The 21326-nt window shown below is 42.3% G+C and overlaps 1 protein-coding gene across 1 annotated transcript in view; it reads right to left on the reverse strand.

Moving 5' to 3' along the window:
* The window catches only part of FMN2 (formin 2), a 261959-nt gene extending 242581 nt beyond the window's left edge, over positions 1–19378 (reverse strand). The window contains exon 1 of the mRNA XM_090263236.1: positions 17857–19378. Within this exon, the coding sequence (XP_090119362.1) occupies positions 17857–19378 (1522 nt within the window). The remainder of the gene's footprint in view (positions 1–17856) is intronic.
* Positions 19379–21326: the final 1948 nt, after the last annotated feature.

Here is a 21326-nt window from a genome sequence, read left to right on the forward strand (position 1 = left end):
AGGGAACTTACTAATCATTAATATTCTCCAGTTATTTCTGTACTAATACCCTCTCCCACAAACACTCCCATACCCTAATTAATAACGAGTATTACCTTTATCATGTAGAATCAGCTTTGCAGTCATACACTATCTACAAATACTCCTTCTGCATTGCTAAGCAGAAATCATAGGGCTAGATAAACCAGGAAACAACAGCTGTGTGAGGACTATTTGCCATCACAACGAATGCAGTGACCCTCTCCCACAAGGAACAAGTAAAATCATCAGTCTCTGCCCTGGAGTTCTGTTGGGTGGGTAAGCAGTGACACTATGAAAACTAAAAAAGCTTTCGTTTGGACAGAACTTTACAAAGTTGAGTCATTTCTACACCTATTGTCAGCTTTGTGAAGCCGAGCAAGGACTCAGCATCACGATTTCAAAGACACTAACTGAGGAATGAATGGGTTCTGGAGTCTGCCTGAGCGGAAGGTGGCAGAGCCAAAACTGGATGCGCACTCCACTCTCCTCATTTTTATTCCAGGGATCTTCCACTTCGGAGTGGGCCAGCAACTTTGGGAAAAGCTTCTGACCAACATTCTGTATTGAGATAGAAAAGAAATAGACCACGCGGTCTGTGCTCTGCAGGGACTGACAATCTAGTTACAATGACCAACATTCAAGAAGGAACACTTTTATAAATGCAGTCTATTTAGAGCACGCTATCTTAATTAAACATCCTTAGTGGAATTGGGGGGTGCGGGGGGGGGCAGAAAAGGCAGCAAAGACAAGATATAACGAAGCACTTAAATGTCTATCATTTGCCAAAGAATATCCACCAAAGGAAATCATCATGAAGAAAACATGCTTCCTGTCTTTAATAAATAATAGTATAGTAATTAGAAGAATGTTGGCAGGGTATGCAAAGTACTGGCTCCTAACTGGCCATAACATACAGATCTGGCTCCTTCTCCATTTGCTGGAGACAATCAAGTATCCAAACAGGAAGAGAAACTATCAATACTAAAACCTTCCCATGCAAGACAACAGCCTTTTTTCCACTAGCCTTGATGATGCACAGAACTTTCTGTTTTTATCGAACCAAAATTATAATAACCTCCTGTTGTTATTAGGATTAAATTACTTGGTGACAATCCACAACTCTCAAGTTTCAATATTTTAGAACCAGAAAAATGTGATTGTTTAGCTCAATCCTCTAATTTTGCCTCTAAAGAAATCAAGATCCAAATGTTTCAGTAATATATCCCAGGTCATACATGGGGGGAGGGCAAAGTGTGAGTATTGTTTTATAGTATCATTCCTAAAATATCATGTCTTATAGTATCATTCACTTATAATCATCTGTTTAAAATTTACATATTTTAGAGCTTACAACACATTATTGATTCTTTTCCTTTTGTGTATTTTTAATGGTTGAAGGATGAACAGAATATAATTGTAATATTTAAAAGGCATCAACATAAGTTTTTCTTTCTTCCAAGCCACATATCTTATACAAAATGAGAATTAAACAGAAGTCACATTATGTTAAACTTTATTCTGCTGTTATAGCTCAGATATATCTAACTAATAAACTTCCCCTGAAATCCTATATTATCTATCAATTGAAATAATAAGAAATGAGGTTGTTGACAAGCACATCTAGAGTTAGACATTGATAATAATTGCTTAAGTTTCAATGCCAGTAAATACAGAGATATCACATATATGTATCATCCTATATTGATGGCCTATTCTAGATGAATAAGAAAAAATTAGATAAGGCCAATTACAGTCAAATAGAACTTAATAGGTCTCATATCAGATCCAAAATGCTGCAAGTTTTACAGTAAGGGGAAGACTCTTATTAGTATACATACCTAGGCTTGTTTCCAGGAAAGACAAATGTGTAGTCAAATGACTTGACAAATCATAAGAAAAACACATCGCATGAGGACACATGAAGATAACTAAGCCCCGGGCCCCAGCTGCAGAGAAGATGACCACAGTGCATGAAGGGATTCAGACAAAAAGGAGGACAAAGCTGTCTGTTCCCTCTGGAGAAATCAGGACTCAGTGAGCCTATAAATAGCACTGATTTAGACACTGCCATTGGAAGCTCCCTTCCTCTGAGCACAACCGCAGGGTCAAGATTCCAGGTAAGAAAGGAGTGCTTAGATATTTTGAACTTTATAAAACACTTGCCAATCAGGTACAGATTTGCTAGTTTTCTATCTGAGCTCTTAAGTAGTGTGTCTTGATCATTGTTTTGAAGAAGTTAACAGCCCTGTGTGAACTGAACTCACATTTGATGCATTTTTTTGTCACCTGACCCACTGAGACCATCTAGAAGACTAGTAAAAAAAAAAAAAAAATGAGTTTGACATCATTTACAATAAAACATCATAATGAGACCGAGCATTCAAAAAGTTACTAGCCCTAGTGTGTGGCTCAGTTGGCTGAAGCATCGTCCCATGCACCAAAAGGTCACAGGTTCAATTCCCCTCAGGGCACACACCTAGGTTTCGTGTTCCATCCCCGGTCAGGGTGTGTACAAGAAGCAACCGATCGATGCTGCTCTCTCACATAGATGTTTCTCTCTGTCTTTCTCCCCCTCCTTTTCTCTCTCTCTAAAAATCAATAAACATATCCTCGGGTGAGGATTAAAAAATAAAAATAAATCAGTGAGTAAAACCTATTTAACAGATGGTGTTCAGAAATCTGGCTTGCTACATGGAGAAAAATAAAAGCAAACCCCTACATGACACCATACATTCAAGAGGGCTCCAGAGAGATCGGAGGCTGGAATGTAAAGGGTGAAATGATAAAGCTATAGAAGGCTATGGGGGAGAGGACATTTGTCGCTGAGGAGAAAGGAAGTGTTTCTTAAAGGAGAAGGAAATAGCATCGGCCTTAGGTGAAAAATATTTAATTATATCACAATTAAGTATTTCTATTAATGACACAACAAATTTAAAAGAGGGATGAAATATTAGGGGAAATCTTTATGATATCTAAAACTGATTCTGTATGTATGTTAAGATTTCAATGATTACACAGAACTGAGTCCACTGCAGATACTTTAAGGAGGAAGAGACTCACGGTAGGTTATTAGTTGTTTTATAGAATCTTGGGAGGGACTGAAGAAAAAAATTCTAGAAACTACTCACCAAGCCACAGCTTAGAACTAGGCCACCCAAGAAGTGCCTGCCTGTTCTCTGATCGAAGGTCCTGGGCCCCAAATGCACACATCCACTGCTAGGATCAGGCAGCCTCATTCCTGAACGGTAGTGCCACCGCCATTCGAGTGGCAGGGATGACCACGCCCCACCCTGGGTCTCAGCAAAGCTACTACCAAGACACTGGACCTCTGCTGACTCCGCCCCCAGTAGAATCATACAGTTCTGCAGCTGTGCTTACAAGTGCAAACAGCAGATGCTAGTCCTAGGCCTCGTTGAGGCTTTCCAAACCTGGCACAAAGTCACCAAACCTAAACCACGTGTGGGACATAGTCTGCAAGGGACTCTGAGAAATGTCACTTTTACATTAGCCTCTACCATAGGGAAGAAGAACAGGGGGAGGATTAACAGCAATTGTCACATCCCTAACACTGGCAATCTAATCATGTCAGGAATATACAAAGAACCCCTGTGAATAAACAAGAAAACTCAGTAAACCTCATTGAAAAAGGTAAATGAATATGAACAAGCAATTCAAAGGGTAAACCCGGATGGCTAAAAATACACCAAGGTTTTCTCAAGGGCTTTAGCCTTCAGAGAAAAACAAAGTAAACAGTAAAAGAATAACATATAACTTCCTACACTGGATTGGTAAAATTTCAAAATGTAGGTAAATATTAATTTTTTGTGTTAATAAAGTATAATAGAAGCTGGGGAAAACATTTTGTGCTAATAGATACATTAAGAAAATTTCATTTTATGACCTAGGAGTCTCAGTGCTAAATCTACATCCCAGTGAAATTCTCTCACAGGATGGCAATGTTATTCGGAGTGCTGTCTGCGCTGGCAGAGAAGAACAAGAGTGTGGATATTCATCTCTGAGCAAACGCTTAAATAAAATGTGAACAATGTCCACAACCACCACGTTGCCCAACTCTCGGGGCGGGGGAGACATTATTCACATACAATAAAAGTGAACAGTGCCCCCCAGTGTTGCACAACCTAGTAAAGTTCTTATCTTTGGAATATTATAGAGCAGTAAGAAGTAATGAACTTGCATATATAATTTTTTTATATTTCATATGCTGTATATATACACAATACATATACACATTGAACTATTTAAACTTTAACCTTAGAGCAACAGAGAATCACTGAAATGTTTCCAATCTGGGACTGGCCAGTTCATCTTTGTATTTTAAATAGTTTACTCTCTCGCCTTGTGGAGAATTATTAGAGAAGAGCCAGCCTGTGCGCAGGGAGAATGTTTAAAATATCAGTGTTGGGTGATCTATTCTTAGAAATGTAGAGGCAATGGAAACAGAAATAGGAAGACTAAGTAAAGAAATATAGGGTGTGGCAAAAGTAGGTTTACAGTTGAGAATACATGAAATAGTTTATTCTTGTATTATTTATTAATGATTGAATTATTTTCCATATGAGTAACTATAAACCTAGTTCTGCCCCACCCTATATTTAAAAATCAAGGGAATGGAAAGACTAATTGATCTCAAGTTCATGTATAAGTAGGATGGAAGAATCGAGGAATATGGCAAGGCCGGACAACAATGCCTTGATTGGAAAACCCAAAAGGGGAATGCTTATGTAACAGAGTGAAATGCTTGCTCTCTGTTGGCCTTCAGGCTAATCGCTCCTGCTATAGACATGCTAATTAACTAGAGAAAGTTTGCTAGAGGCTTAAGCAGCCCCTTGTTAGAGGTCTCCTTTCCTAAGAGGCAAAGTACACACAAAGAAATGACTGTTTTTTAAAGATTCACAGGAATCTCCAGAAGGAGACTCAGATCAATGGGGGTCAAGGGATCTACCAGGAGCAAGGAAATTTAGAAACGTCTTGCTCTTCATTGGATCCCTTTAGAGGCCTAGCTGACCAGCTGTCTAAGGCCCAGACTCACCTCTTGCATTGCCCTTCCTCCTTTCCCTCGACAATAAAAGACGATAAATTTGGGGCTCTCTTAAGATGGACTTGTGGTAGCCATAAGGCAGCCCCATCTTCTTGAGCTGGGCCTTCTCAATCAAAACCTTTTCCTTAGTCCATGCTCTGATGTATTGACTAGTGGCCTTTCTTTTGAAACATCAGGTACATGAACTTATACCTGTAACACTTAGAAGATAGAAAAAATAATAAAGTACAGTTTAGACACAGTGAATCTCCTAGACCTGTGGTATGTAAGGGGGATGTGCCCGATACCCAGGTGAGAGACAGGGGCTAGAGATACAGACCCAGCAGTCTACAGGCAACCATAGTTGGTAATGAAACCAAGAAGGTACATACAATGGAAATTAATTGGCAGCTCCACCTCCGTTTGGCCTAAAGTTAAACCTGACACCGTGTTCTCTAGCTTATATTATCTCAAAGCATATGGCAAATTTAGACTCAAATGAGGTTCCTTAAAGAAATAATTTAAGTCAGACATGGAACGCTTCCCAGAATCACTTTTCACTTACATCACATTTTCAGCCCAGATGTCTAGCCACCTAAATCATCGCAGTTCTTATTCAACCTTATATCCTGGATCCAACAGAGTCAGCACACTTTTGGATTTTTCAAAACCAGAATAAAGATAGATCAAACCTTATATCCTGAAATAAAGTGCCAGGGGACTATCCACACATTTTGTACCCTCAAAGCCATTCCGCAGCTCAGTAAAATAGAATGGGCTTGCAGAACATCTTGGGGGGTTACAAAATGTAACACCTGTAAGAGAGAATTCACATACTGTACCTCACCTCTCCAGAGACAGAGACTTGTCTGCAGCTTTAAAGAGGGGAAGAGGGAGGATGAGGAAGAGGGACCAGTTATCCACAAATATATAGGCTAAAAAATGAGTCACAAAAGCATGTCTCCATTGTTATCCCATTTCTTTTATTACTCTTTTAAAAGATAAAACTTGTATGTTAATAATGAAGAGACTCATTGCTTACAAAACTCTCCACAATATTCAAATGCATTTATTTGGGATCCAATAAGAGTTCTATTATAGTCCATTTGCTTATTAATAAGCCTAAACAAGCTGCACTTGTTTAAAGCCAATGAAACTTTTTTAAAAAGTACAAACCTAACAGCTCTTACAACCTTTTAGCCTTCTGGTCTCTAAGAAATGTTTAATGTTGGTGCAAACTTCTAAATGGAATATCATAAACTCATAAAAATTACTGGAGTAAGCATATATAATAAGGAAAATAGACAACATAACAAAAATCAATATATCAAAGTGTACTAAAAAAGGATAATTAGAAGTACTACAATAAGTAGTACTATAATTAAGTACAATGTAATTAAAAGAAAAAAAGCCAAGTATTATCCACACAAGGTGACTTACATTGTAGATAATAAGTCTAAAAGGACTTGTGCAATGCATTTGTTGCCAATATTAGAAAGATTCCATGTACACTAAATCCTTGTGTCATGTATCATACTACATAGCTCTTCGCCTTCATATATTTCCATTAAACATGTCAACCACCTGAAACTGAGTCTTCATGGTTTTGATTTGATTTGTGACTATAACTTTGGAAATATCTCTCCTCTCTCCCTCTCTCCCCACACCTCAGAAACCTAGCCTTTTCCCTTGATAATCATTAACCCTAAGTCAGCAAAAAACAACAGCCCAGATCTAACTAATTGTCAAAGGGTCAGACCTCTGGCAGGCTAAACACAATACGTGAACGTAAGTTAGATTTCAGCTCCTGAGCCCTAACGTGGACCGACTGCCTGGCTACTTTCTCATGAGACCGGACAGAGGGACACAGGAACAGACCTCAGAACTGTCCTCAAGACCTGAAGGGATGATTCATTAGTCCGATCTCACCTCTGACCAGTCAGGTCCCAGCACGACCTTGAATTCCAACGCACGGTGTCTTGCGGTTCCGTCCTGTACAATCTGTAACGTACACGCCGTTGGGGAGTAAGGCCTTGGGGAGCACGGGCTTGAATATTCTCTGGACTGGCCAGTTCTAAAATAACAAATTCCTTCCTCCACTGCAAACCCCTGCTTGTTCATTTCTTTTGGCCAGTGAACACAGGCAGACAAACTCACATCCTGAGGTTCAATAACGCACTCCCCACATACAGTCACTACCTTAATGTTCAGAAACATAAGATGCTAAGTTCACATCAGGTAAGGGCAGACCAACCCATACAGCTGTGCTTTAACATCAGTGAACAACATAAGCTCTCAAGGTCAAAGTATTGCTGCTCTCTAATCACTACAGACACACAAAGCACCTTTACCCTGTGGTATAAATGGTTCCTCCAGCATAGGGATTTTCTTCAGTTATAATAACAAAGAAAAATCTAGGTATGTGGAATATCACTATTAGGAGAAAAAGCAATTGCTAGAACCATTGCTTCTATAAAATTGCAGGGTTCGATAAGACTTAGAGGAACCAGCATCCCAGCAAGACTGCATTCACTTTTGCAACCTGGGAAACTAGGGTTTCTAAGAAGACATAAGAAAGTATTGCCCTGTCTTAGGGAAAAAATCAATGAGATACTTTGTTTTCTAATTTTCTTAATTTTTCTATTACTGTTGACACAGCATATTATATTAGTTTCAGATATACAGCATAGTAATTAGGCATTAATATAACTTAAAGACTGATCACCCTAATAAATCTAGTACCCAGCTGACACCATGCATGGTTATTACAATATTACTGGCTATGTTCAGAGAAGGAAAACTCTGACTCCAAAAAACCTCCGCTGCCTTGCGGCATACCTCTTCAGGGGAAAGGCTAAGGGAGTAAACCCCGACAGAAAATCCGGAGCCGGAGTCCCTAAGGCGGTTTGACGTTGTAGTCAACACCGGCAACTCCTGCGGCGCACCTGAAGCCAAGCTGTATCGACTCCGTCTTTCCCTTGGACCCTTCAGCTGCGAAGAGAGGGGGGGTCTGCTGCATGGGCAACAGCAGACCCTCCATATCACCCTGCCCAGGCTCTGTAGCTTCAGCTCCACTGGAGAGGACACTCCAGCGTCATCGCAAGATGTCGATTCAACACGGGAGGAGACAGATACCGTGTCACTCCCGAGTCGGACTGCACAACCATTCTCGGCGGTGCAGATAGACTCTTAAGAAGCTACACCATCGTCTCTCGAGACGGACGGCTGCCGCCGCCGCCGCCGACAACTGGCTATGTTCCCTATGTTTCACTGCACGTCCCCGTGACTACTTTGTAACTACCATTTTTGTACTTCTCCATCTCTTCCCCTTTTTCACCCAGCCTCCCTCCCATCTGGAAACCATCAAAATGTTCTCTGTATCTATGAGTCTGTTGTTTGGTTTATTTTGTGTTTTAGATTCCAAATATGAGTAAAACCATATGGTATTTGTCTTTCTCTGACTGACTTATTTCACTTAGCATAATACCCTCTAGGTCCACCCATGCTGTTGCAGATGGCAAGATTTTTTTTCTTTATGCTGAGTAATATTTCATTATCTATGAGGGGGGACCCAAAAAAACAGAGTTTAATTATAAAAACTTGTGTTTATCCTTACATGTTTAAACTTCAGTCACCTTCAAAGTACTCTTCATTTGATGCAATACACCTGTCGAGACATTTTTCCCACCGCTCAAAAGTGTTTGAACTCGTCGATTTTGATGCCTTTTAGTGCTTCTGCCATTTTTCTTTCACCTCTTCCACATCATTAAAACATTTCCCTTTGAAGACTTTTTTCATACAGGCAAACACAAAAAATATAGTCACTTGGGGTGAGAGCAGGTGAATAGGGAGGGTGTGGGGCATGGGGATCATGTTGGTTTGGGTCAGAAACTGCTAACCGCTCAGTGCAGTGCAGGCAGGTGTGCTCATAAATCACCCATCATGGAATAAAAGCATCGAAAGTCTTCAAGAAAAAAATTCACTGAAGCTGAGCACAGCCATCACAAAACACCAGCTGGTACACTGATACAGATGGATTCCTAGAACACTCACCTAGCAGGGGAAGCCTGTACTACAAGGCGCCCACACTCCAGAAGAAAATTCTGGTTTTGGGGGTCCCACCTCATATGCACCCCATCTTCTTTATCCATTCATCTATGGATGGGCATTTAGGTTGCTTCCATGTCTTGGTTATGTCAACAATGTTGCAATGAACATACAGATGCATTTGTCTTTTCAATATAGTGTTTTGGGTTTCTTCAGCTAAATACCCAGAAGTGGAACTGCTAGGTTCGTCTTTGTCTCTTGTTATAGCCTGTGTTGTAAAGTCTATTTTGTCTGGTATAAGTATTGCTACCTCAGATTTTTTTTTTTCATTTCTATTTTCCTGAAATAACTTTTTACATCCCTTTACTTTCAGACTGTGCGTGTGGTTCAATCTGAAGTGAGTCTCTTGTAGGCAGCACATGTAAGGGTCTTGTCTTTTTTCCTATTCAGCCACCCTGTGCCCTTTGATTAGAGCATTTAATCCATTTACATTTTAAGTCATTGTTGCTATATATGTAGTTATTATCATTTTATTATTCATATTTTTATTTTTTTTCTTCTTAAATAAGTTCATTTAACATGTCTTGTAATACTGGTTTGGTGGGGATGAACTTCTTTAGCTTTGTCTTCTCTGAGAATCCTTTTACCTGTCCTTCAATTCTAAATGATAGCTTTGCTAAGCAATCTTGGTTGGAGGGTCCTTGCTTTTCATTTCTTTGAATATTTTGTGCCAATTCCCTCTGGCCTCCAAAATTTCTGTTGAGATATCAATAGACAGTCTTATGGGAACTCCCTTGTAGGTAACTAACTGCTTTTCTCTTGCAGATGTTAAGATTCTGTTTTTAGCTTTTGGCATTTTAATTATGATGTGTCTTGGTATGGGCCTTTTTGGGTTCATCTTGTTTGGGACTCCTTGTGCTTCCTGGGTTTGTGTGTCTATTTCCTTTGCCAAGTTAAGGAAGTTTTCTGTCATTATTTCTTCAACTCTCTCTTCTCCTTCTGGGACCCTTGGAGGCAAACATTGGTATGCTTGATGTTGCCCCAGAAGCCCCTCAAAATATCCTCATTTTTTGCATTTTCTTTTTGCTGTTCTGATGGGTGTTTTCTGCTACCTTATCTTCCAAAGAGTGAATTCAATCCTCTTTTTTATCTAACCTACCCTTGATTCCCTCTTAAACTTATTCTTCATTTCAATTATTGCAGTCTTCATATCTGACTGGTTCTTTTTTATGCATTCCATCTGTTTTTGTTTCCTATCTTTTTGTTGAAGTTCTCACTGAGACCATTGAGCATGCTTAGAACCAGTGTTTTGAACTCTGCATCTGGTAGATTGTTTGTCTCCATTTTGTGTAGTTAATTTTCTAAAGTTTTGTTCCATTTTTTTCATTTGGGACATGTTTGTTTTTCTCCTCGTTTTGATTGCCTCCCTGTGTTTGTTTCTATGTATTAGGTATAGCTGCCATGCCTTCCAGTCTTGGTATAGTAGACTTATATGTGTTCTGTGGAGCGCAGGTGCTCCAGGTGTGCCTTTCATGTGGGTTGTGTGTGGCCCTCCTGTTGTAGTTGAGCCTTGATTGCTGTTGGCACATCAATGGGTGGGGTTGGCTCTCAAGCTGATTGGCTGTGAGGACTGGCCATGACCACAGCGGAGGAGCTGCTGTGCAGGACCCTATGGAGCAGTATTCACTTTAGTTGAGTTCTATTGCTTGCAGAATCTGCCCTTTGGGCATGTTATTTGTGGAGATGGTTAGATGGTTCTCTGGTGTGGTCTGAGGCTGGCCACCGGGTGTGTTGGTTCTGGGGCCTTTTGGAAGGGGCTCTGTTGTAGGCTCAGGTCAGCTGCTGCCTGTGCCCTGCCCAGGGCCACCTGGTATGAGCTACAAAGTGATCTGTAATGGTTTCAACTTATGCTGGGCTGGGAGGTGCCTGGAAGAGGCTAAGCTGTGAACTGTGGCCAGCTACTGCTAATGCCAGGTTTGGGGCTGCTTAGCAAGAAGTACAGGGCACACCTGGGCCAGATGCTGCTTGTTTTGGGTTTGAGAACCTGTGGGAGAGTTTAGAGAAATCCACATCATGAGCCAACATAAGCCATCTGTATGGAAAAGCCACTGGAAGTTGCTTGGGTAAGCCTGCAGATTGGGCGGGGTGGGGTCTCAGGAAATCAACAGAGTGGGGCAAATGGTATTAGCCAGGTTGATGGGGGCTCAGATATGGTATCCCAAACAAGATGAACCCTTCCGATATAACTCAGGAGGGCTCAACAAAGAAACAATGGTCTCTGCCAGCATCAATAGAATACTTTAAAAGGGGGGCAGATGAAAAGACTTTTCAACATGCCTACTGCCATAGTGCTGCTCCTCATTTACTGGTAAATGCAGATTTCTCCCCTGTGTATATATGTAAAGCAACAACTTAAATGACAGAGAATTGGTTTCCACACATGTCCACTATATCACTGAGTACTAGAACAAAGAACCCTTCTTCTTAGAGTATAAGAAAAGAGCCAACTGAGTAATGTTTAAGCATTTTTAGGCATAATTTTAAAACACAATAAAGGCTTAATTTTCTCAAAAAATTATCCACTATCCCTGCAAAAAACAGGCCTATTTTCAGTCCACTGAAGCTCTGGTGTAACAAATAATAAAGTTTCCAGGGGGCCCAGGGTACATTGGAAACTGACTCAATCACAGAAGAATAGCAGTGGTCTTCCTAGGCAATCAACACATCCAAGCACATCCTTGCAAAGGACTAAGACATCAATTTTTCCCTCTGCCTCACCCACAGAGGAGCAGATATCAAAGGATAACAACACTCTAGCATGGTTAGCATCATCTTTTATCACCCAATAACTGTAATTATTTGTTGTAATAATTTTGATGTTATAATGCCTTGCTTTATGACCATTTTAAATTGAAGTCATATTTTCCATATGCTTATATTAATATAAAAATCCTTAGAAAGTTTTGAGTTACTTAAATTATATCCAATAACTATCAAGTCACAAGGCAATACTTATGGGTTTCTTCCTAATGTTCCCTTAGTGCTAAATTTCATTAACATCAGGTTATTACTTAAAATGCAAAAGCAGGAATGAACAGAGTAATACAAGTTTCTCTATTTCCTTTACCTCTTTTTTCATTGCCAATAAAATTTATATTTGAAAGCTTGAAGTTATCATATTATCATTGCTATTTTAAGATCAACTAGCAACAACAGGAATAAATGTTCTCTTAACACAAGTTCTATCAAAGTAGCATTGAACCGTCAGCAGTGATTCAATCACACCTCCATGAAAATAATTAATTTCAACAACTGAAAATAGTAATTTTCTAGTTTAAATTCAACTAGTTTTAGTTACTAACAGAAAGCCAAGGGACCCAATTTGACTGTTTAAAAAGATAGAAAGCAAGTATTTCCAGAGACCTCAGCAGATTCTGTGTCAATCCTGGTGGCTGGCACACAGCTGGCACACAACTGGCACGGGGAGGTAATTATGGGCTGGTTGATAAGAGTGGAGGGTGAATGAATGAAATAGGCAAGCAGGCAAGGAGCAAGGAAAAGCCGAAGGAGGTGAGAAAGAAGAACAAAAGAACCCGTAAGTCCAAGAGGTATATAAAATATGTAATAGACAGTAAGTGCGGAGACACGGAGGTACCTGCCAGTTAGGTCTAGCTGGAAAAGATACAAAAGAAAAAATGGGAATTTAACCAGCCCTTTTCAGATGCTAAATCAACAGACAAATAGGGTGTTTCAAGAAGGTAAAAACTGCAAGACAAAGGTCCCAAGTCAGAAAAATGAGATGCCTGTTCATAGACCAGTAAGCAGATTAAGTTGTCTGAAGCAGAAAGTTTATGAAGGAAACCGTGGGAGGTTAAAGCTGCAAAGTCAGATGTTTGTGGCCAGATGCTGCGCAGAACATAAATACCAAGGGTGTCCTGCTGCGGCCTCCTCTTACCCATCCGTCAGCGCCCCGCCCCCAACCACATAGCCACACCCCCACCAGATGCTTGTCTCATTCAAACCTGAAAGTAAACCAGCATCTCTGATAAAGTGGCAAACAGGCTTACAATCATAGAAAATGAGAAAAAGAAAATATGATGTATAATGTGCAAAAATCTACCGACTAGAAATATTAATTTTCAATTACCATTTGATTATAGCCTGCCAAGTACGTGTATAGAATCTTAGAGTTGTTTTATTCTGGTGTAATGATTTGGTTCTGACCACTGCGGACGATGAAGTTTATTAAAGCAGTAAACCAGGACAGAAAAGCAAATAGTACTTATGTACCAGGCAGAGTAGTAGAGGCTTTATAGACACAATTTCCTTTAATCTTAACATTACTAACTTGACATTACTCCTCCACTTTCATACATTCAGAAAAAAAATACTTGAATCACTTAACTAAATAGCAAACCTAAGATGTGAATTTTCTAGAAGCACAGTAGTTCAGTTCTAACTACTAGTACCACCATCACCCAGCTGTGTATGTTCAGCACCTTTTTAATAGAATCAGAAGGAAACACAGCTCAAAAAGCCCCTGTTCAATTTCAAATACACATGGCTTATGTCCAAATGCCTAATGCACCTAAAACTAGGCCAGTCCTCTGCTCATAAAGCAGTAATTAAAACCCATCACTGAAGCTACTGGAGTGCTTGACTTCAATCCAAACCACTGTCTTAGAAAAAAAATGAGAAAGGATGTTTCAGACCAAACTAAAATGATTTAAGAACAGTGCTCCCTGCCCCAGCTTATGTTGTTAAATTCTGATATATGGAACCCAGACATAGGGGAAAAAAACAGCATTCCTTCTACATTCCTATTACAGTAAGATGTATTATATATATCAGGATGATTTCTGACCTTCATTCATTTATTGGACAGAAGGTAGACATCTACAGTCTGTCAGATGAGACTGCTAGAAATAAGGCCACTCTGGGCCTTTAAAAATTCACCTTAATAATTAACAAGCTATATAAATCCTATCAATATAAAAATCAAGATAACCTTTAGAAAAGCCAAAATGAGAATCACACAATCCAAATTCTAAGCCCCGAGCCCTTGTCATCCAAAAGCTCACTGAAGCACTAGTTTTATTCTATACAAATTAACAACAGGTTTGGTTTTCTAAGTACATATCGAATATGGACCATTTGCTAGCTTAACACCCCAAGGCAAGTTACTTCACTTGCCTGATCCTCAGTTTGCTCACTGAGAAAAGAAAAAAAAGAGGATAAACAGCTATACTTCAAGACTCTGGTAATGATTAGAAATAATTATATAATGCACTAACACAGAGCCTGGCATTTAGGAGAAGTGCAGTGAATATAGCTAACATTATAATTACTGGATTTAGAAGCCAGTGACAAAGTGATCAGAAAAATCAAGTTAGAAGTAATAGAGTGGAGGGAGAAGAGACTAAAGATAGCTCTAAGAATGCATAGTTGACAGTAAGGAAAGACTCAGGAAAACTACACAGATGCAAAAACTCTGGCACAACCCACAGGAGCCACCAGAACACACTTCAATACCTGTTTGGGGCATCACGGGATGTTACAATGATGAAACTGATCGAAATAGATCAAACCTTTATTCCATGATTTTTTTAAAAAGATAAGCACAGAATTGACTTGGGTTCCCTATCAAAGGTGATTTGATTTAACATCTTCCGTGTCTAAACTTTAATTAACTGCAAAATTCTATTCACAAGCTTCTATCAGACTTTATATGCAAAGGAACCTTTCAAACTTCGGAAGCAATTTTCTTCTCCTAAACACAGAGAAAGATATATTTCAAACAAATTAACTGTGAAATATTTCAGTGCAATGGCTTAAGACATCATCAGTTCTTTAACAGCTAAATAAATAAATAAATAAATAAAGGTAAAGGTTTGGTCCCCATCATTGCTAACCATTTTTATCTATACCAAACAAATACAAATGAGCCACAGAGATCTCTTTCCCCTGAATTTTCTCCCTACATTTGACAGTCAGCGAAAAGCAAAAAACGTCTGTTCCTTCCTGCAGAGCTGACAACCCTCATTTTATGGTTTAAAAATAAAAGATGTTTATGGCAACTTAGAGTGTTAATGATCACCTACTTCAAAGGCAGTTAGCAATTAAATGAATGAAAGATAGGTAAAATGAAGGTCAAAAACCAATTTCCCCGCGGACAAGGCTGATGCTCCCCAGGCCTCTGGGAATTTCCAAGACACCCATGAAATCCCAAAGGATGGCACAGGACCAAATGGGATGACAGATGTCAAGAAAACAGGCAACAGCTGAGAAACAGGGGCCTGGGTCAATCTGGTTTCATTCTACCACCACAGGAGCAGTTTCCACAAGCACTGCCTGGAGAAAATGCTGTTCACTCTGACCAATGACCGCCTTTTATCCTGCCCAAGTAAGGCCACAAGGTCAAAAAAATATAAAAAACTAAAAACAGAAACTAGAAAAACCTCAGATGTGAAGGACTTAAATTCTATAATATTTTTAAAACCTCATTCTATATGGTGTCCCACAGTGGTGCACAACCAAACGTGAGTAATGAGCAAGGACATTCAGAAATGAATCAGTAAAGGCAGCTTCTATTTCTGGCTCTGAGTGAATCACAGTGTGTCCTTAAGAAAGTTATTTCATCCCTTTATCTGCTCCCATATCCCCACCAGTTACAAGGTTAGGTTAAACCCACCAATTCTTTTTGGTGTTTTTTTTTTTTTTTCTTTCTCTTTTTTGGAAAGAAAGTGAGTGATATAAATATGTGGAAACTGCTATGTAAGCATGTACGGGCCATGAACCAAGTATCTCCACCCATCAAATACAAAGTAGGTGATGTCCATATTAAAACAACTAACTCTGCACTTTTACTCCGCACAGTAAAAAATTCTGCCTGGAGAGAGGTCAATAGGATTCCTTTAACAGAGTCCCAAATTGTAAATTTAGAAGTACTTGGCAAATTAAAATGCAAGTTCTAAGAGTATACTCTTTTCCTTCAGGAAAACAAAACTTCTACATATTTAGTGTCCCGTGACCTCCAGGACTTCAACCTATCCTGCCAAGGAGATAAGTCACTGGATCCTTGACATTCCCAGACCATGGTACTGTATATCCATCCCTGAGTGCTTCTATGTGAGCCTTGTAAAGGTAGAACCATGGTGTGTGTGTGTATGTGTGTGTGTCTGTACACATACATATTTATTTGTTAAGTGAATGAAATGACTATATTTACAAAGTCTAACACTATCATAAAGAGCAACAGTTAATATTAATGAATGATAGTCTTAATTATGGTGACATTCTCACTTTTAGGAAATATGTAAAAGAATGTTACCTAAATAAAGAGAAAATACATGATTTCTCACCAACATTAAATTCACAAAAAACAACTCAAGAAATTTCCAGTCTTCTTCATTCAAAAATGGTCTTGGGGGGTGGGGGGGTATTTGTTTACAATTTACCTAATAGGGATTAAACTAGAAACATTTCTTTTAACTTAATTTATGCAATAAAAAGAAGAGAGGAAAAGAAGTAGAAAAGAGAGAAAGCATGTAAAATACTAATCTTAAGTATAAGAATCAATATATGTAATATAAAAAATAGCCCATACATTAAAATTAAAATGTGATCAATCAATAAAAGTAATAACAAAATATTAACACCATTTAGCAAACTAAGAAGTAGCCACGCTCATAGAGAAATGTCATCTAATACTTTATAACCTATTTATAAAAGCAATGGAACATATGATTTTAGCTTTTTCAATTACATTTTGAAAAGTTAAATCATTTAAATATTTATCCCAAACCTATCAGTACTTGCATAAGTTTTCATTATTTTCCTACTCTTTGAATTCTTATGCTCAATATCTCATTTAAAAAGAGCAGAAGTTAGTAAGCTTGAAACAAGTTGGCACTCTGTCAGTGAGCTCTTAAGTCCTTGGTGTCTACATGCCTGTAAGAAAGGATAATCTCACTATATTACTTGGCATTTACCACAGTAAACTACTCCTTAGCATATCAAAGTCTCCAACAAATGCAAAGCAGAGGTACCAGTTGGATAGCAGTGTGCTTTTGGCCTTCCCACCTTCACTAGCTCCAATCTACAGCCTGTTTGGATGACCATGAGATCAGAATATTAGGGAAATGAAAAGTACCCTTAATATTCTATTTCATTATTTATTAATTTTCTAATAGCATGTATTAGATTTGATTGCATTACAAAGCAAGAATAACTTCACTATGTAGCCTATTTAGATTGCTGCAGAATAGACACTATTACTCACCTATAAACACAAATATATATTAGAGCGGTCAGAGACCTCATCTTTGGGTAGATCACACTAGAATAAATGGTTTATTTCTCCACACTGACACCTCAAAGGACCATGAGCAATTTTGTTTGTTTGTTTGTTTTTAATGCTGTGGGTGGGGATAATGAAGGAAAGACGATGATGCTCAGCTAACGAAGAAAAAAAAAAGTTTATCTGCCTGGTTGAAATGGACCTAGAGAACAGATATTTTGGAGAAATGAACAGAGCAGCCCTTTCCTGAGATGACTTAGTAAACGACTGAGTTGTTCCCTTAAGGGATTTCACTAAGCGGGTGAGCAGGACGTGAAGGGATTGCCTGCGAAGAAGGGACACGCCACAAGTAGGTCACGGCTTTCCAGAGGCCAAGAGGGCGGGTGGCACGGGGAGGGCCTAACTGGCAGGCGACCTGCGACCTCAGGACCCGGCGGCAGGGCGAGCTCACCAGTGAACACGTTCTGGAAGCCATCCGCAGCCGCCTGCGCCCCGGGCGCCCTGGCCGCCAGCGCGGGGGGCGTCCCACCGTCGGCGGCAGCCCCGCGCTCCAGCAGGTGTGCCGAGCCTCCCGCCCGGGGCGCGCCGGCGTCCAGCTCCTCGGTCCAGTCGGCGGAGCGGCTCAGGCCGCCCCCGAGGCCGCCGTCCGCCGGGTGCCTCGCGGAGACGAAGGCAGCTCTGGGCCCCCGGCTCACAGAGGACTCCAGCCGCCTCTTGATCGTGGGGCTCTGGTCGGGAGACTGCGACGGGGAGTGGTTGGGCGAGCTGAGCTGCCGGGTGGTGGTCTTGATGTACCAAGGGGTGATGGGCGGGTAGGGCTTGGAGCAGCGCGGGCTGGGCGCGGGGCTGCCGGGCAGGGAGGCGGCCGCGGGGGCGCAGGGCCCCCGCGCCCCCTCCTCCGGCTCGTCCCCCAGCCCCTGCGGGGCCTCTCCCGCCGCCAGGCCCCATTCCTCCCCCGGAGAGCCCCGGGAAGCATCCTCAAACGCATCCTCCTCGCCTTCCTCGTCCGTGTCCCCAGCCCCTCGCCCAGGGGCTCCGGCCGCGCCCTCCCCCGGCCCGGCCTCGGGAAACTGGAAGACGGTGGACGAGGGCGAGTCCGCGGCCGTGGGCTGAGCCGCCGGCAGGACCCGCGCCTCCGAGGCTCGGCGGCCGCTGGGGGGCGGCGGTTGCTCGGGCACCGGGGGCTCGGCGATCGGGCTCTCGGGCAGGTCAGAGAGCGCAGACAGCGCCTGCTCGGTGTCGGGGCTGCCCGCGGCCTCCCCAGCCACGCCGCTCGGCCCCAGCAGGAATCGGTCCAGGCCCAGGAAGGCCCCGGGCTGCGGGGACGTGGCGATGGGGGACACCGCCGGCTCCTGGGCGCCCTGCAGGTGCTGCAGGCGGATCGCCTGCTGGATGTCTGAGAGCAAATCCTCCTGCTCCGTAGCCGAGTGGAAGCTATAGATGTCTGTGTCCGAGCCCGAACTGGTCCTTTGTCCATCCTGCGCCCCTGCCGCAGTTTCCAAATCCTCGGCGACAGCCTGGACCCCGACCCCAGCCTCCGCCTGCGCAGGGACAGCCGGACGGGGCACCTCAAAAGGGTCGGCAGCCTCGGTGTCCGACAGGCCCGTTTCGTCCGCCGACAGGCTGAGGTCCGGGGTCTTGGTGGTCAGGGAGGGAGCGCTGTCCAGCTCCCCGGTCTGCAGGGCCTGGGCGTCCAGCACGTTCTCGCGGGAGCCGCCGGCGCCTTTCCCCTTGGACAGGTTCTTCCTGATCCGGAGGTTGGAGAACACCGAGGCTCGGGAGTCCGACTTGCTCTTCTTCTTGCTCGGCTCGCCGCCGCCGCCGCCACCCTTGCCGTGCTTGCCGGGCGCCTTCCTGCTCCCCTTCTTTGTGGCTTCCCCATCCCTGGGCCCGACAGCATCCTCCGCGCCGCCGCCGCCTTCATGGGAGGCATCACCTGCGCTCCGCTTCAGCTTCCCGTCCTGGTTCCCCATGTCGCACCCCCGCCGCTGCGCCGCCGCGCCTCGGGCACTCAGGCCATCCCGGCCCTCCGGGGCCCCCGGCCCGCGCGCGGGGAGGCTCCCAGGCCGGCCAGGCTGCCGGGCGAGCCGCGGGGAGGGGAGGCCGACGCGCGCCGCACCGGCCGCGCTCTCATCTGCAGCCGCTTTGCACAATGCGCGCTGGCTGCGTCGGCGACTGCAGCCCGGGACCCGCGAGGCGCGAACATGCTCAGTGCAGCGCGCGGCGCCAGCCAATGGCCGCGCGGGACGCAGCGGGGCCTGGCTCCCCGCCCGCCGGGCCCACGCTGGGCTGCTCGGCCCGGCCGGGCGCGAGAAACGTGTCCTCTGGCCCCACCACTGGGATCTCCGCTGCGCGAGTCGAATGCATGGCGCCCGCCCCGAGAGCTCGGCAGCTGGAAGGTGCGCACCGGACTTCAAAGGTCCGTGACAGACCATGAGGAAAGTTAAATAAAAAGGGGAAGTTTGAACAGAATCTGAAGCCAAGTTTCAGTGTAGAGGTGCTAAGCCACACGCACACGCACCCACACACACACGCACACACGCGCGCGCGCGCACACACACACACCCTGCTTTCGGAAGCATGGCTTTTCAGTAAATATCTCTTTAATGAATGAAATGCTCTTTTCTTTAATAATTGATCTTCTTTAACACTGTTATGTACTTGAGCATATGGTTTAGGATGGGTTACTACATCCAGTACTGCTTTTTTATTTCATGCAGACCATGCACTCCACGGGAGAACATTCGCCCTCAATTCAATTTAACTTTTTGTTTTTAACATAATGGCGAGGTGGAGGAACCACAAAATACTGAGAGATTAGAGTTGATTAAAATGCTAAGCCCCAAAATTCTATGTGTTTACCATATAAATAAAACAGACTTTGTGTTTTAAAAGGGTGCATATACTATAATTCCCAGGAGGTCAAGCTCATCAATATTAAACACGTCCCTATTGTTGCCGCCTATAAATAGGAAAAAGAAAGGAGGCCCGCTTGGCACACACACACAAAATCAGATGTCATGCTATAAATCACCACTTTCCCAAGCAGACCCTGAAGGCAAACGTTGTCCTTGCTTTTATTTTAAAACTTAGTAACAATTGGCTTCAATATTAATTTTACATTTTCCCTCATTGTAAATCTTGTTGCTATATTAATTACTCAGGAAACTTAGTTACCTATATTTAAAAAGCATTTTTAAACATCATTGGTATTTTTAAAAGCTCCAAGCAGTGAATTAAGGTAAGATTAAAGTCACATTATTCAATAATGTTCCAAATATTTAAGTTAGAATTACATTGTCAACCACTTTGAAATTATGGAATAACTATCCAACATATTAGTATTTTTAAAGTTATCCCATGGGAGCAATTTAAATGCAGGAAGCACATGTTTCTTTGCATATTGTGAACCTACATTTAAAACCTCTCCCCTTAACCATTTTTATCAAAATTGTTTTTTAAAAAGTGGTCCTATAAATCTTTCATGTTAAAGCATTATGTAGCAATAATTAATTACTAGCCTTTATAAAATTATTTTCTTTAAAATAGATGATATAAGGGCAGGTTGTCCTCAGGTGGCCCTCCTGGGTAAATAGTTTGGGGAAATCAAGTTGAAGAATTTTGCCAGGGGATGGTCCAGTCTCTGGGCCATTCCGGAGTGCCCGAAAAGCCTTTGTTTCACCTCTTTCACAAGACTGGTCTCTTCCCAAACCCAGGCTCCTCCCAGAGCACAGCCCATCTGAGGCTATTAGAATTTTCTGCTGCTTTGTGTACTGAGTCACTGTGAATCTCGATTTTTGCTCTGTCTTTAACAGGACATCTTTGGTTCTGAACTATTTGTTTCCTTACCATTTTCTTCTGGGAGCTATTCTACGAGTTTCAGAGACAAAAGACAAGAATGAAAAAGGAAGACAAGGAAGG

This window comes from Furipterus horrens, unplaced genomic scaffold, assembly GCF_987537825.1.
Source record: "Furipterus horrens unplaced genomic scaffold, mFurHor1.1.pri manual_scaffold_15, whole genome shotgun sequence".
In the NCBI taxonomy this organism is placed as follows: domain Eukaryota; kingdom Metazoa; phylum Chordata; class Mammalia; order Chiroptera; family Furipteridae; genus Furipterus; species Furipterus horrens.